This window comes from Notothenia rossii (assembly GCF_949606895.1).
Source record: "Notothenia rossii genome assembly, chromosome: 9".
Classification (NCBI taxonomy): Eukaryota; Metazoa; Chordata; class Actinopteri; order Perciformes; family Nototheniidae; genus Notothenia; species Notothenia rossii.
The window spans coordinates 62,991,196-63,006,762 of record NC_136907.1 but is presented as its reverse complement, the minus strand read 5'-3'; the positions used below and the strand labels follow the sequence as shown (position 1 = coordinate 63,006,762).

At 41.1% G+C, this 15,567-nt stretch overlaps 1 protein-coding gene across 2 annotated transcripts in view; it reads left to right on the top strand.

The window, feature by feature from the left end:
• Positions 1-14,361, top strand: part of gpc5c (glypican 5c) — a 98,028-nt gene extending 83,667 nt beyond the window's left edge. For both annotated transcript variants that reach the window (XM_079649190.1, XM_079649189.1), the window contains one exon: positions 11,895-14,361. In XM_079649190.1, the coding sequence (XP_079505316.1) occupies positions 11,895-12,079 (185 nt within the window). In that variant the 3' untranslated portion in view covers positions 12,080-14,361. The remainder of the gene's footprint in view (positions 1-11,894) is intronic.
• The last annotated feature ends 1,206 nt before the right edge of the window (positions 14,362-15,567 follow it).

The following is a 15,567-nucleotide window of genomic DNA, read 5'->3' as shown; positions in this document are numbered from 1 at the left end:
TTATTGGTGTGATCGTACCTGAATGTCAAAAGCATTGAGAGAACTATTCTCCAAAGCCGAAAAGGCCATAAAGGTGTGCGGCAGGCTGCAGCTGTTCACCCTGGCAGAGGAAGCGCATTCCTGAAATGGACGGCTGCTAGGGCAGGATATGGCCAACCTGCACCGGTGTTAGCAGGATTACACTGGACCTGCCCCAATCCCACTACAGCCTGCTGTTGCCCTGGACACATTACACCTGCCTTTCATGTTAGAAAACTCCTAAAATTGAAAAAAGAGTGGAGATTAAGGGTGATGTCCTGCAAGTTCAGGTCTGAGAGAGGACACCAGGTCATAGGTAAAGGTCAAAGGAAATGGTTTGAGACAGTTACAACACTGGAGGGGTAATACCATGTCGCTATACGATGTATTGCTGCTGAACTAGATGTGAAATAGAACTACAGCTAATGTGAGAATAAAATGTTAACAGATTCAGAGAATGCGAATGCGACATACAAACCTATGATCGAATCTACCGTGAGAGACGGGGGTTAGAAGGGTGGGTGGGGGATTTGGTGCTTGTGTACTTTACCAGGTTGGGTAGACCCAATCCCAACCCCTTGATCTTCCCATCCCGGGTCCTGGACTGAGCCGGGGCCCTTTGGGAGTGGCGTGTGTAGAGGCCGCCTGGCCAGCAGATGTATTGGCTGTGTCCCGTTGCGGATATTACCAGAAGGACTGCCATTTCCCCTTTGCCTTTCATCTGGAGCTCAAGGGGCTGATAGAGAGCACCCCAGGGCAGAGTAGGGTTGGAAAAGAAGGAACAAGAGGATCAGAGAAGGCTTTGCTACGCAGGAAGATGGTCTGGTTAACGGATGGATGTGGGAGGAGTCATACTTTCACTCAAATATGCAGAGTCATCTATTTGTTCTATCTGACATTATATATGTATTGCATATGCACCAATAAACTACATTTCTCGGCAACTAAAACAACCTCAATTTTGAACAGTCTTTTTATACAGTCTTCCTCATTTCTTTTCAGGGATCTACTTTTTCTTCCTAGCTAGCTTGCCCTGTGGTTTTTATGGCACTTTGAGAGCAAATGAGCTTGAATGGCTCCCTAGGCAAGCGGTCATCAGAGGAGAATGGTTCTCATTAGCAAGCATCATCATTTCCTTTTTAAGTAGTATCAGTGAGGCCTTTTATGATTGAACCTCTCCAGCACACCTTTGGATGTTTGGAAACACCACAGATCTCTGGTATGGCAACAGGTTATAAAGTAAAGGAAGTGGTAGGAGTTACTACCTCGGAAGTTAGTAAAAATGATACATAGACTTCAGTATTTTGTATGGTTGCTATGAAGTTTACCAGCCCAGGAACAAGGAATGTTAGTGACTCTCAGAGCTCTGATACGGTAGCCACATAAAAGTCTTAACTACAGTACCACAGAAGAAGCTGTTATTCACCAATATAACAATAAATCGTTACACAATTTGCAGGTTTCCAAGCCGTAAATGGCATTTTAAAGATGGTGTCCAGACTCATAAAGTGTTTTTTATTGAAAGCATGCAAATTCAATGGATATTACTTGAATTTTATTGTGTGCAGAATACCTTTGCATACCACCCTTTCACCCCGGCCCCCAGTCAGGCTAGGACCAAACCTTTAGGCTGCCAAATGGTCAAGATTTTATCAGAACTCAGTGAATTTGTGAAAATGTTTTTTTTCTGGATGTACACACTAAAAGCCACAGATAAGGTGACTTAGTGATGGAACTTGTTTATTTGGGCTGCTTTATTAATGTCCATATTAGCTGGACTTCTCTGCTTGGGGTTGGGATGGTGATTGGGGGGGGGCATGTTGTGTGAATGTTCCCCTTGTCTTGCCTGGAGCCTACTCCTGGCTGCTAGCACAGAAACTGACATTCCTGCTGTAACACAAAACTGAGCAAATAAAGGCAGACATTCCACTGATATTGAAAAATACAGTAGAAGGATAAGCAGGGATGAGTCTGATCCTCTTTGTCTCAGATCAGCCTGGTATGCAGGGGGAAATACAGACTAGGCGAGGGAAGAAGGGACGAAAGCAAGAAAACGACTCTGGGTTGGATTTTCCCACTGAGGCAGCTCCTTCTATCTTAAACTCAAACTTTTGTTTTAAAGAACAACCACGATCAGAGTATCTGTTTCAGATAGCGGAAGGGCATTAGCATTGCATGAGTGGTCAGATAATGGAGGTTGGTACCAATGAGCCAATTTTCGTATTGACTATCTGTAGTGCTGGTCTATGTGCGGCTTATATGTGCTTGCATCAAAGGGCTGCACATGCAAGACAAGTCACTTCATTAAAAGCGTGTGCTATTGACCAGCAGCAAGAGCGACAAAGCCCTTCTCCCTTGTCCATAATTGATGTGGCAATTAAAGCTGAACCTGGAACAGCCTGTCGGGCCCCAGGGTTTGGAGGGGGCTGACCTCTCACTGCTTCAGCTGATTACTGATCAGACAAGAAGGCCCACTGACGGTGTAGTTAGTGCACAGTTCCGAGTAATTTGAGTCTTAAACTGCAGTCAGTTATTCAACCAAGAGTGTACATCAAAGTATTCGACTCGCCCCCACAAAATCAAACATTTATATCATCATAACTTATTTTTTCTATCCCATACACATTTCTGACTTTGAAGTTAAAAGGCAAGTATCACTTGGATATCACTTTAAATCATTGGAGGCTAGTCACGTGCCGCAACACAAGACTGCATCCCTTTCTCTACATTTGACTTTTCTGCCAGTATCACAGTATACCAGCGTATAAAGGTGAAGGGTATCCTACATGTATTGTATTGAATTGAATATACAATAGTTATGCTAATATGTAAACTGACAAGCTCTAGCTGTATAACCTATTATAGTTGCATCCTTTTTTATCACGTTTATAATTGTGTTTATTGTTGTGTTTTCTTTCCTTTAAGGATAATTTTATCTGATAATACAAATATGTGTCTTTAATTTGTATTCTCTGAGACGCTTATAATATTATAGAGATCTCATACCATTACAACCTGGATACAGCACTACTCCTTGGTGACAATGAGCAGGTTAAAACCACTGCTTTCTGTTCTTAAGGCCCTTTGAGTCCTAAGTGTCACTTGAACATCAACAGCTTCTCAAGGGTTGACTGTCATTGGATGCTCAGTACTCAAGGAAAAACAACACACACAATTATAGAGAGAAACAATGTGAGAAATTGTCAGCATGAGCCTTGAGACTTCTGCACTGCTTGGATGATTTCAATAGGCAGCAGGGAGGGATCCATGTGTGAAATGTTATGTCGGGAGACACACACGATGACAGCGTCTCTTGACTGCACTTCCTCTTGACTATAATGGATGGCGATGAGGTGTGAGCATGCATGTGTGCGAGAGCAAAGGAGCAAAAGAATATGAATGTGAGTTTATCTCTGCAACCTTCACGCTTGTCTGTCTACAAGGACAACCTGACACCTGCCAATGCAATGAGGCATCTGCCAGTGAGCGCATGCAGGTGTTGGTGTGTGTGTGTGTGTGTGTGTGTGAGTGATATCATCCAAAATCAGTGTTCTAGGGGAGACTATGGTGTGACTTGTATATGTGTGTGGGGTTGTACTGGGCCTTCAGCTTCTCTCTTGCATAAAGGGAACTTTCTCCTCAGGATGCCCCTCCATCTTGAGAATGTGTCACGTTGACTGGTGGAGGTCACTGTCCTCCCAGGGCCTCTTTTGCCTATTTGTTTCTGTGTGTATGTGTTTGTGTATAGGGGAGTAAATCTTAATCTTGCCAAGGAGCTTAATAGTCTAGTGTAGCCAAGAATTGCGCTGGGCAGATTCCATTGCACTGATCCCTGCTCTGGAGTTGCCATGCTGCCATGCCCGTTGCTAGGTTAGCTGGAGTAAGACGTGTTCCCCACTGGTGCCCCTGTATGTTTGCCCCTTTAGCCCCTTGAGTGGCCTTCAAGCCCTATACACTGTAGGTTGCCTGTGAACCAGAGAGACGGTTCCCAGAGAAGTGGGTGTGTGTGTGTGTGTGTTACTTAGAATACGGAGTTGGTAGATTAGTTTGACGGGGCAAGGAGCCCCATGCCTGACATGGCACCACATAGTGGGTGAGACAAAAACAGCGCAAAGATGGATGGCTAGTAATGAACTGTGTGAATACATCCTCCCCTTCTCTCCACCCTCTAACCTTATCCCTCTTTGTGAGAAAGTGTGTGTGAAAAGAGATAAGGAAACATACAAGTGCTCGGGAAGGTGAGTGTGTATGTGTGTGTGTGAGAGAGTAAAAAAAAGCCTTTAAAAACATAGTGATCCACAGAGTGTTAGCATTCTCCAGCTGAACCTAACAACGTCAAGACGGCCGTGATCCATGGCCACCAGGAGAAGCATCATTCTTTTATCGGTGTCTAAAGGTCTAATCGGAGGCAGACTAATAGCTTTGTGTAATAGCAATGCTTGCTTTACCCAAGAGAGAAAAGAGAATACCTGTTAGTGTGTGGAAATCTTCATGCATTCAAGTATATTGTTATGTGAAAATTATCTAAAAAATTGTCTTGAGAACTGAATAGATGTATGTTTTTAAGTCCTCTATCTGTCTGTGTTGTTTAACGTCATTTTGTTGAACCCCAAATGAGGGCCAGCACAGAGCTTATCTACACACTTTGTCCCAAGTGTATGAAATAACTTGGGTAATATCTACAATCATTAACCCTTTAACTGCCAGAACAAGAAAAAAGCTATGGAAAAATTATTTGTTTGCATTTCTTTTATCAAATGGGCCACAAATAACCACAAACCATTTTTTTTTTTTTTTTTACTGACCACACAGTTTTGTTTTTATGAGCCTCTACCAACTAGTCGAGCTGGCCTTTTATGGTAAAAGTGCATTTTCAACAATCATCATATACAGTACAGTACTTGTATGCATCAAACTGAAATAAAACACAAACTCAAATAAATGTGTTTCTTTCATGGAAAATTTGCAATATATACAACCACATATTTTCCTAAAAGATAATAAATTATAATTGAAAAGTGTTTTTCATAATGAAAAAAATACTTTTTGCTCATCTTACTGTATATGCTGAATTGGCCTAACAAGAAACCACTGGCCTAACAGCAAATGTCTACTTCCTGTGTTGGTCTCTGTGTGCAACTTTGGGCTGAATGCCATGCATGAAAGGTGCTATATAAATTATTATCACTCTTTCACTCTGAGACTCATAAGGAAGTACTACATTTAGTAATATTACCATGAATCTAGCTAGGTATTTACCATATTTTATTGAAAAACATCTCTGAAACTCTGAAAAAGTCATATTGCTAGTTTACCATAAAAGGCCAAATCAACCGATTGGTTGAGCATATTTTCAAAAAAATAATTACACCCTTGTTAAAACTGTTTTTGTGCATAAAGTTATCTAATTATGTTCAGTAAGTGCCCTGACACTAAAATATGTCAAAAATGATATGGTTACCTTACAGAAGTTGACCAAAAAGAGTGAGTTCTTCAGCAGTGATTGCCAACTTTCTCAGTTGAAGCTAGCTGAAGGGCATTCTGTTCAAACCACAGCGACATCTAGAGTTTGTTTTGTGCATAACACGTCAACCAAACGGTAGAGCTTGCTGAATCAGATGGAGTTACACTTTTTTATTTTTTTCCCAACAAGATATCAAGACACAAAATGTACTCTATCAAATGGTGGCGCTGGCAGTTAATTGAAATGTGTGCTTATGATAAAATGGGGTTGTGGAACACTGTACTGTATCTGATTCAATTTTTTCTCATCACTTAGATAACAGAGAGCCTTTAACTATCAAGGGATAGATGGCAGGTAGCAAATATCTAGCAACGGTTACACATCAGGTTGGATCAGAGGAGAATACCCTGTCCTTGCAAATGACAGAGACTAATGGTACAAATCATTTTACTGATTTTACTGCATTTAAGAAACGATGAGCTGGCGCCCACGCTTCAACGACATATAGACAATTGCATAAAGACCTTTTTTTTCAGCAAATGGATTGATTTGGCAACTTAACAGTGTCGTTATTCAGCTGCTTGGCCTAGCTGTCACAGGAGAGGAAAATATGCTCATTCTCAAGTCTTAAATATATGCTGGACACACACAGATTATAAAGATGGGTGACATGCCAATCGCATATTGTCTCACTTCTAAATGTAGACACAATGTATGTCATTATATGGGCATAGACCATGATGATGCGTAAATATTTGAGCCTACGCGCATGCTTACATTTCTGTCTGCCTGTGTGAGTGTTAAAAAAAAATATGTGTCAAAGGTTTTCCCACTTAATGAAACATTGCTGTGAGGCAGGTCCAGTGGCCTTGTCAAAACGCAAGCCCATGAGCAGCTTTACACCCCCCCTGTGTCTCACATCAAGCGCTGAAGACCCTGAAGGTCAAGGAAGGAAGAGAGGAAGGTGGGAGTGAGGAGGAACAAGTTACTGACCTCCACCACGCTCCCTCAATGTGCCATAAATCAAACATCCGCCTTCTGACCGTCTCCATAACTGTTCAAAGCAGACTGGGTGGTGAAAACTGACACAGGGGCTAAAAGCAAATGATAAACAACTCTTCTATTTCTATTTCTATTTCTATGTAGGCGGTTCAGTTACTCTAGAGTCAACAGTAGGTTAGAGTGTAATTAGACTGAGATGTAACTACACAAGCAAGGGCAGATTCAGAGAAATAGAAGGAAAACGAACATAGTTGAATTGAAGAGAACGCATGTTTAGGTCTGTCATGGTTAGGGTTGCAAAATTCCAGGAATTTTCAAAGGTGGAAACTTTCCACGGGAATAAATGGGAATTTATGGGAATAAACTGGGAATTTTCCAAATTGAAGGTTGGCTCTTCATAGGGAACTTAAATATAGTTGGGGAAAGTATATTTTAGCATAATCTTTCTAAAACAAACAGATGCCATTCAAGTCCACTTGAATATCCATGCCATAGCACACTGCTTACTGCATGGCTATTGAGACCACACAAAGGTTCGCAACAGGCTCACAAATGTGAGAGTGGAAAAACTGGTTGGCATTCGGGTAAACCTAAGGCTCTTTGAGCCGGACACAGAGCCATCCTCAACAAGGCTGGACAGTGACACTGAAGAGGAAGACTCAGAGTTGGATGTTGATGAGGCCCAGGAAGAGCCCGTTGACTGAAAGGGTTTAGCAAAAATGCAGAGGATTGCTTGAAGGAAGATTTGCATGTTTAATGGGACTTTTTGGAGGGAAAATGGTGAGTGGGGTTGGGGGGGATGAGTAACATTTAACTCAACATTCCTGTTTTCCTTCTTCAATGAAACAAATAATTGTTCAATAAAATAATAAAAAATCTGTTGAAATGTCATGTTTTTTTGTTTAATTTTGCATCGAATATTTCCAAAGTTCCCCAGCTTAACTTCCCATGGAAACTTTCCAGAAACTTTCCGCCCCTTTGCAACCCTAGTCATGGTTATAAGACAGTGTTGAGCCTTGAAAGAACGTCCTTGTTATCTTGATAGAATATAGTGTGACAAGTTGCTAAGCCCCAGTATACAGTAGCGCCATTCCTCGCTGGATTACAGCTCGGCAGCTTGTGTTCGGTCCCAGGAAACACAAACAAAGCCATGCACAACACATATGGACCTAAAGCAACTCATTGGATGTGTCCCTCAATAAACTCATTGCCCCGTTACCTGCTGCCATCCCAAATGGAGTGTATTCGTATGGTTATATGCGTTGTGTGCATCTGTCCGGTCCGTGTCTGTATTCCCGTCTACAGTAGGTATGACGTGCTGAGGATAAGGGAGATTAAATGATTGACAGAGGAATGATTGTTTGAGAACAGTTTGCATAGGTTTCAGGGGTTCATCTGTGTGGCAGCAGTGGGCTTTGTGCTTGCTAACCCATCGAAACACAAAATAGTTAAGAGCAGGAACGAGAGAAGGACGGAGACGAAGAGAGAGGGAGGAGTAGCAGCAATAAACTGACATGTTTGCCCAAAGAACCATCATGCAAATGTCTGTCCCTCAATTTTTCCAAAGAATTATGGCCAAGGGGTTTGTTATTCCTCCCACTCACCTTCCAACCCTTATTCCTCCCTTCCTCTCTCCCTCCCCTCCCTTTCCATCCCTCCTTCCTCTTGGCTAAAGCCTGAGGTCCATCTCTTCTTCAGTGCCGTGGCCAGGCTTGTTAGAAGCAGCTGTTGTTGCTCCTTGGCCAGAGGGAAATGGAGGCTCTTCCAAACACACAATCTACCCATCTGGAGGAGCATTAGTGACAGAGGACTCTATGAATCATTTCTCACACACTTAGCCAATGAAAAGGTCGGCAAGGTGGCAGAAGACAGAACACCCCTCTTTAACAAGCTATAGGTCGGGATTCAGCTGTGTTCTGTATGTGTATGAAAGTACCACAGTCATTATATATCAGTGTAGGATGTTCAGATGTGTGACATAATCCCCCATCCTCTTCCTCGCCATGAACATATCTCTAATGAGAAATGAAAGCTAGCACAACCCACCATTTATTCTGTTATAGGATCCACATACATTATTCACACATATATACACCCTTCTTCCCTTTAGCAGTCCAATTCTGTTGGTTTCCATCACCATGATTTCTTCTGCCACTGTTTGTTGTCTATTATAAAGCTTTTTACCAATCAATTCACATTTGTCTTGTACTGCTGGGGAGAATATGTCATTGACTGTTGTTGTATTGGAAGAAGTATCTCTACGTGCCATCGCATAGCCTTGATGTCGCTCGGGATGATTTATACCATCTGTCTTGATACGAGTGACGATGGATCATCATACTCATACTGAAAAGCCAAACTGACTGTTTCCCTCTTCCAACCCTCTCCGTCATCTCTCCCTCCTTCCCACCCTCTGTTTGTCGCTCTTTCTTGTTCTCCCGTTTCTTTCCTCCACCATATTTGGGGGATTTACACATGAGCCAGCTTATGAAGCCCAGCTTATCTGCTAACATTGTGTCATTATGACAACAAGATCACATTCCTTTATCCTCCTGCCCTCATGGTTTTTCATTTCCTTGTACTTTTAGTTTTTGCTTGCTTTTAGGAACATAACTAACATACAATACTGCTTTTACCAAGTTTGTACTGCTTCTGCTCTTCCGTTGTATAACTGTATTTGTAAATATTATCATGACATTTCCACTCTTTTGCAGTATAGTGGTTTTTGCTAGACAATTTTTCTCACATAAAAAAGCCAGGCATATGCGAAGTCATGAATATTTATACACTATACACATTATTAGGACCTAATAGCTGCGGAACAAACTTAAATCGGTTCAAACTTAAATTGAAACAGACTGGAAATCTTTGCTTTTCTTAGGTGTGTGTTAGCTCTATGTGGGCGGGGCTTTTTTATTACTTTCCATGATAAAGTGTAAAGGTTTCCTCACATTTTGAGGTCCTTTTCATTGTAAATGTGACAAAAGCAATGTTGAACAATTGTCTAAAAGCAATGTATTAGATACATATGACACATTGCGTTACTGCATAACATAAAATGTCAGTATATAAAAATATGAATATGTCTTATATTCTACTGCGCCTGTAAATGGCAGAGCTGTGTCTTGAAGCACTTAAACTGTCTATTTCCCAACAGATGTTGATCTGTTTTTTAGAATCAAACCACTCACGGTTTTGCAACAATGTCCTCTTTAAATAGTGTCTAATTCTATTTATAAGAGATATTCTCATTCTGAGTGTAAACAATATGTCAAACTGATTCACTGGTGTTACTGAAGCATTGATCCATCCATCACATTTTGGACACCTCTTTGGGTCCAAGAAGTATTCCTCATCCATGTCCTGAATGTCGTTGTGAGGGTTTGTTGAGTCTTGTGTGAGCTTTGTTTGATTTATGAACACAAAGGCATTTTAATACAAACAAGACATGAGGTAAATTACAATATCTCATTTGTTCTCTTTTATGCCCCTCGCAGCTGGTGGCCTTCTAGGCAATCACCTGGTTTGGCTTTACCTTAAAACAGACCATGCTAGATGATTAGTTTTATTGCATAGTTCAAATATCACAAGGCTTTCCAACACCATGCATTCCAAAGTGCCAGTGCTTTTTTTCTATGCCGTTATTCTTTGTTTTGGCATGGACCTGCTCCATTAATTAGCCAGTTGGTTAGCCTGCGGTGGAGTAGTGTTAGTGCTGCGTTGGCCCTTCCAAATGCTGTTTACTCAAATCTCCCCGATGAGATGCAGCCCATTTCCATTAAGACAGCAATCTGATTTAGAATAAATGATGTCTTTGTCTATTGTCTACTGGAACAACAAAAACCATTGGCACGGAAAACACTCCCCTCGTTCTCCAGAGCCCTGCCTATCCCTACTCACAAATACATACACATGCATGCTTACAGACCCATAGGGCACAGTAGGGATGGGTTAATGTGCTACAAAAGAATGCATTCTTAGAGGCCAAGGCTGAAAGGAAAACATCTTATTCGATGTCAGCCTTAAAAGAGAAATACGCTTTGTATTTTCTAGGTCTGTAAAGATTTAGTTAGGTATTTAAAGGTATTGTGTGGGTGCCACATGTTTTGCCATTTTATATGGATGCAATATCTGATAACTTATCACACACCTGACTGTCAATTTAGTAGTACCCACACAGGAAGCTGAAACAGTATCGGTTTTACACACTGCTGGGAATCATTGCAAACTTGGCCTATTTATCTGACAGTGACAGCATAAAGACACATTTTGAGACTAGACGTTGGTATGGCTGAGGTATTCTTCTTTTCTTCGGCCATGGCTCTATTTGTTTCTTTCAGAATCTATGAGCCTTCCCTGATTTCACCCCATCCTTCTTTGAGAGCTCACACAAAGCTTGCAGAGCCCCTAGCACAGCACATGTGCACACCGAAAATTTGACAGCACTTTTAAGGTCTTATTGATGCAGGTTAAATTAGTTGGTAACTGGAAGTGTGGGGTGCACTTTGCTGCGCTGAACGTAGTAATCTGTCTAATGATGAACATATCTGGGCTGGGTTTGGAATGCATAAAGTGGAGCGGGAAAAAGGATGATTAATAAGCAGAGCGAACCATTTCCTTTTTGATTTTAGAGACATCAACAATCTGTCACAAACGGAAGAAAGTACAGTAGGTGGTTTAGAGGCAGGGCGATGAGGAAGTTTTTCAATGGAAAATAAGCCGTTGGATTGATTCACGAGAAGAGCCCTCTTGAAGAAAAGCTGGTATTTCACCAATGTACTGTAGACAGAAAAAGTGGTTTGTGTAACTTTATGTGTGTCTTGGGGACTGGAATTGTTATCGTTTCTTAATATCTACTTTACGCTCACCACCTTCATTTATCTCTGATTGGCCGTAATGACGCAGTTAAGGTTGTTCATCATCTGCTGCTGGATATTAAACACATGGTCAACCCTCCATCATGATATGTGTGTGGAGATGACAGTTCTTAATTTTCTGTCACAGGGGGCAGAAAAAACAGTGGCACCGTTTTGTCACTGTGACAGAAGGATTTACAAATGTGTTGGTAGCTGAATAGTAACACAGTGGCTGTAAAAGATCTTTTGAAATATTTAAATCACTCTTCAAATAATTTATTGGCGCTTTCAACTGAAACACCCACAGCTGTGCTTCTTCTGATGTACATATGTACTCACTTTAACTGTAACAGACATAATCATTCATCATTTTGATGGGATTGTTTATTGAAGTCCCTTGGAATGAGACAAGGGGATTAGAATGGATGATGAAAAGCCGCTCATATACAATTATACAAGCCTAAAGGACTTTAGCATGATTACAGTGATGAGCTAAACCATTTATCTCTGTTTGTTTCTCTCTCACCTTTTCTCTATGTTTCTGTCTGTTACAGCACATACAGCCTCAAGTGGAGGGAAGCCCTTGGGGAGACAGCCTGGAGGTGAAAGTCCACGCGAGAACCCTTCCAAGCCCCCCTCGGTGAAGGTGATAGGGGGCTCAGCGACGGCCAGCTGGGCACGGCTGTGGAGCCTCGCACTGCTCTTTGCTGCACTTTGCCTGCAATGGACCCTGTTCTGATTCCAGCATCTTCTGTGAATCCCCCACCGACCCCTGCCTCCTCTAGGATCAACATACATGCACAGAGACACTCATATCATATACATACCACGCATAGTATCCTTTCTCCTGCCATTGATGGGTGGTTATAACGGAAAATCGGCAAAGAAGACAAGTTGTGGAAGAGAAGAGGACACGTGTAGGAACTTGTTGTCCTTCAGCAACACTGATGTTGGTGAAGCTTATCTCATGCACGCTGATCCTCTAAAATTAGTCGGGCTGCTTCTAGGCTGTTTTGGGGGGCTGGACGTTTATGTTTACAGACATCAATACAGCCCCATCACTCACATATCACACCTTTTGTTGTCAGAATGGGTCAGCATCATTCTGGTTTGACTTAAAAAACGCTTACACATATAGACTCACATTTCACATGTACAAATATAGCCGGCTTATTTTCCTGCTGTTGGTTTTTGCTTATCCTTCGGAGCTAAAAACAACATCACGGCCACTGCACCATCTGCCAGCCAGGCAGAAGAATTCATTTGAAAACTCCACTCATTTTCTTTTGGAGGATTAAGGAATGCATGATAGATTGATAGATCAATCCCAGGTGCCTGGCCCAGAACAGCAGATTTGTTATACTCTAATGACTGTGTACCTTGGCGGGGATTAGAATGTAATGAGTTCACAGGTAGAGCACGGGCACACTTGCACGGCTGAACACATTGTGCAGACAAACTAGGTGTGTATAGTATGTAACTGTATATAGGTGGAAAGATTTGAAAAGTGTCTGAGGTACTGATTCAACAAAAAGCTCTTAACTGATCGAGCTAATTGGGTTTTTTCCCTTAGCTATGAATGGACTGTGCTTGTCTGCTTCATACTACGTATAAAATAATGCAAAAAAACCTAAAGAGATATCGTTTCTGTAAGAAATAAAGCAAGAATGCACATCATTTTTGAACTCAAGCCAACTACAGAAATGGACACATTTTGGATGTTTGAACAAAGCTTGTACATTGTTGATTTTACTAATGTTTATTGTGCATCCAGTTTTGTGTGTTTGCTTGTTGAATTGCACATTAATGCATGAATGACCTATCAAGTTATCAAAAGTGTTATGGTAGGATCAGGGCCTTATTTGGGGAAGCATCGGGAAATCATGTATCATTTTTATTCCAGTATATCTCACTGATGCTGCGAAGTCAGGTTTTTATCTTTCTCTCTCAAAGGTCGATTTGTCCCATGCAGATTTAAATACATTTTAACTCACACAAAAAGAGAAATGTGGGAGTATCTGTTGCCCAGTATAATCACTAAACAGAAGCAATAGTGCACAATGGCTAACACTATACTACGGTATATACTGTATATCCATTGTGTCCCTCTTCATGGATTTATCTTACACTTTGCCAAATAAGCTCTATTGTCTCGTCACTCACTCTTAAGCAGACCATTCCTTGGAATTCCAACAGAATAAAAGCAAATCTTATTTTGTTTTTTAAATGATTCCTCATGGGGATGGAGCAAAAGGCAATTTCAACAAATGACTCTGTGACTGCTAGAATGGCTTCCTCTGTGTATCTGTTTTCGCTCTGTGGAGATGAGGATGCTTAATGTACACTTAAGTACCTGAATGAATGGTGTGAATGAGTTTGAATGTACGGTCAATGCTATGCAGATACAGTAATATACCTGATAATCCCTAAAAGCTATATGGATACAGTATCTAAGGTAAACAGGTCTACACACTTACAGTACAAGGGTCTATGTGCAGTGAAATATCTCCTCTATTAACTTGCCTGTTTTGTAAACAGCTCTCCCTCTCCCTACTGAACAGTAACTCACCATTGACTCTGCCTAAAAGTAGAAGACCCGCTTAACTACTCACATATACATGCAATATACATTACTTTGCAGCTATATAAGGTTTTAGCAATTTAAATGTGTCACATCTTATGTTCTGTAACCACATTTGTTTAGATCATACTGTATGAGTTCCTCCATGTATGTTTTGTTAATGACTGTCGTTCAATGCACCCACAGTTCACTTACAGCCCTTTACCCTTGCATGTGTATAAATGTATATATTTTAAGTCACTTGCCATTTGTTTTGTGTCTCATTGTGTTTCTTTTGTATGGGTATGATACAGTGTACCTGAGCTCTATTAAAAGTGCTCTGCTTGTCTGCCTGTGTTGGTACCTGCTCTTTAAAGAGTATCAGTCACTTTAGGCCTTGATAAGCTCCCTAAATCAGAGTTCTAATAAATTGAAAATATGTTCATTAATGTGGACCTACACACATGGTACTTGTTCCTGATTATTCCTCTTAGGACTGTGTGGGCTTGAACAGACTGTGTTGCAGTAGGTGTGCGGGCTCTAAAATATGTTATGCTCACAGCACTCACAATGCCTCTTCTCTCAAAAGGGAATATTAAACAGTGAGGAAACATTTGACTAGGGCTGCTCAATTAATCGTATTTTAATCGCAATTACGATTATGGCTTGCAACGATTACGAAAACAACGTAATCGAAATAAAATGATTATTTTTTTATTATTACTTTTTTTTTTTTTTTAAATATATATATATACATTTGGGTTTTTCAGTTGAAGTATACTTAAAGAGTCTAGGTAATCAACTGTTAAAAACATACTGTTCCATTTTTCTTTCTCCAATAAATTGATGTTTTCAAAGTAAATGGATAATCGTTTTTAATCATCGTGATATCAATTATTGACCCAAATAATCAAGCTTATGATTTTTGCCATAATCGAGCAGCCCTAGTGCATAGTACACTATATTCAATAATTGCCCGGCTAAAGCGTAACAAATGGTGTCTTGTTTGAGACACAAGACTGCAGAAAGTAGAGAGCTTAAGATGAAAGTGTATTTTTAGACTGTTCTCTTTGCATCTAGTCGTTATGCTAAGCTAAGCTAATCGCCTACATGTGTGAGCTGCATAGTTAGCACACAGATATCAGAGTAGTATTAATCTATTCTTCTCCCAAAGAGGATATATCCCCGAAATGTGTGACTATATTGCAGCGGATTGCTTCATGTCCCTGAAAACACATCAGTGTTTCATTGAACATACTGGACTGAGTTATGAGGGCGTGGGCAGAGCAAGCCGTCATAGCCTGACCTTCTCTATTTGCATCCAGGAAGCCTCTTGCTAAACATATCGGTCCATGTTTGCACCAGGAATAGGGCACAGGGGACTTTAGAAGCCATCAAATGGTTTGCTGCTGGAAAGGAGAGTCAGTGGTGATGACAGCAGCGTCGACAGTGACAGTTTGCCCGCTCAGCTGATGTGTGGCTGACTTGTTGGCTGCTCCTGTAGGGGAAACTTTGCCTATTCATGGCCTGTAATTGCCCTAAATGAGTCAGTGCTGTCAGCTGCAGAGTTATCATAACTGTTAGCCTGTCTTAGCTACTGTAGGACACATATAAACAGACAGTGAGCCTGAAGGGAGCCATGTCTGTGGTGAGACTCCCAAACTGCT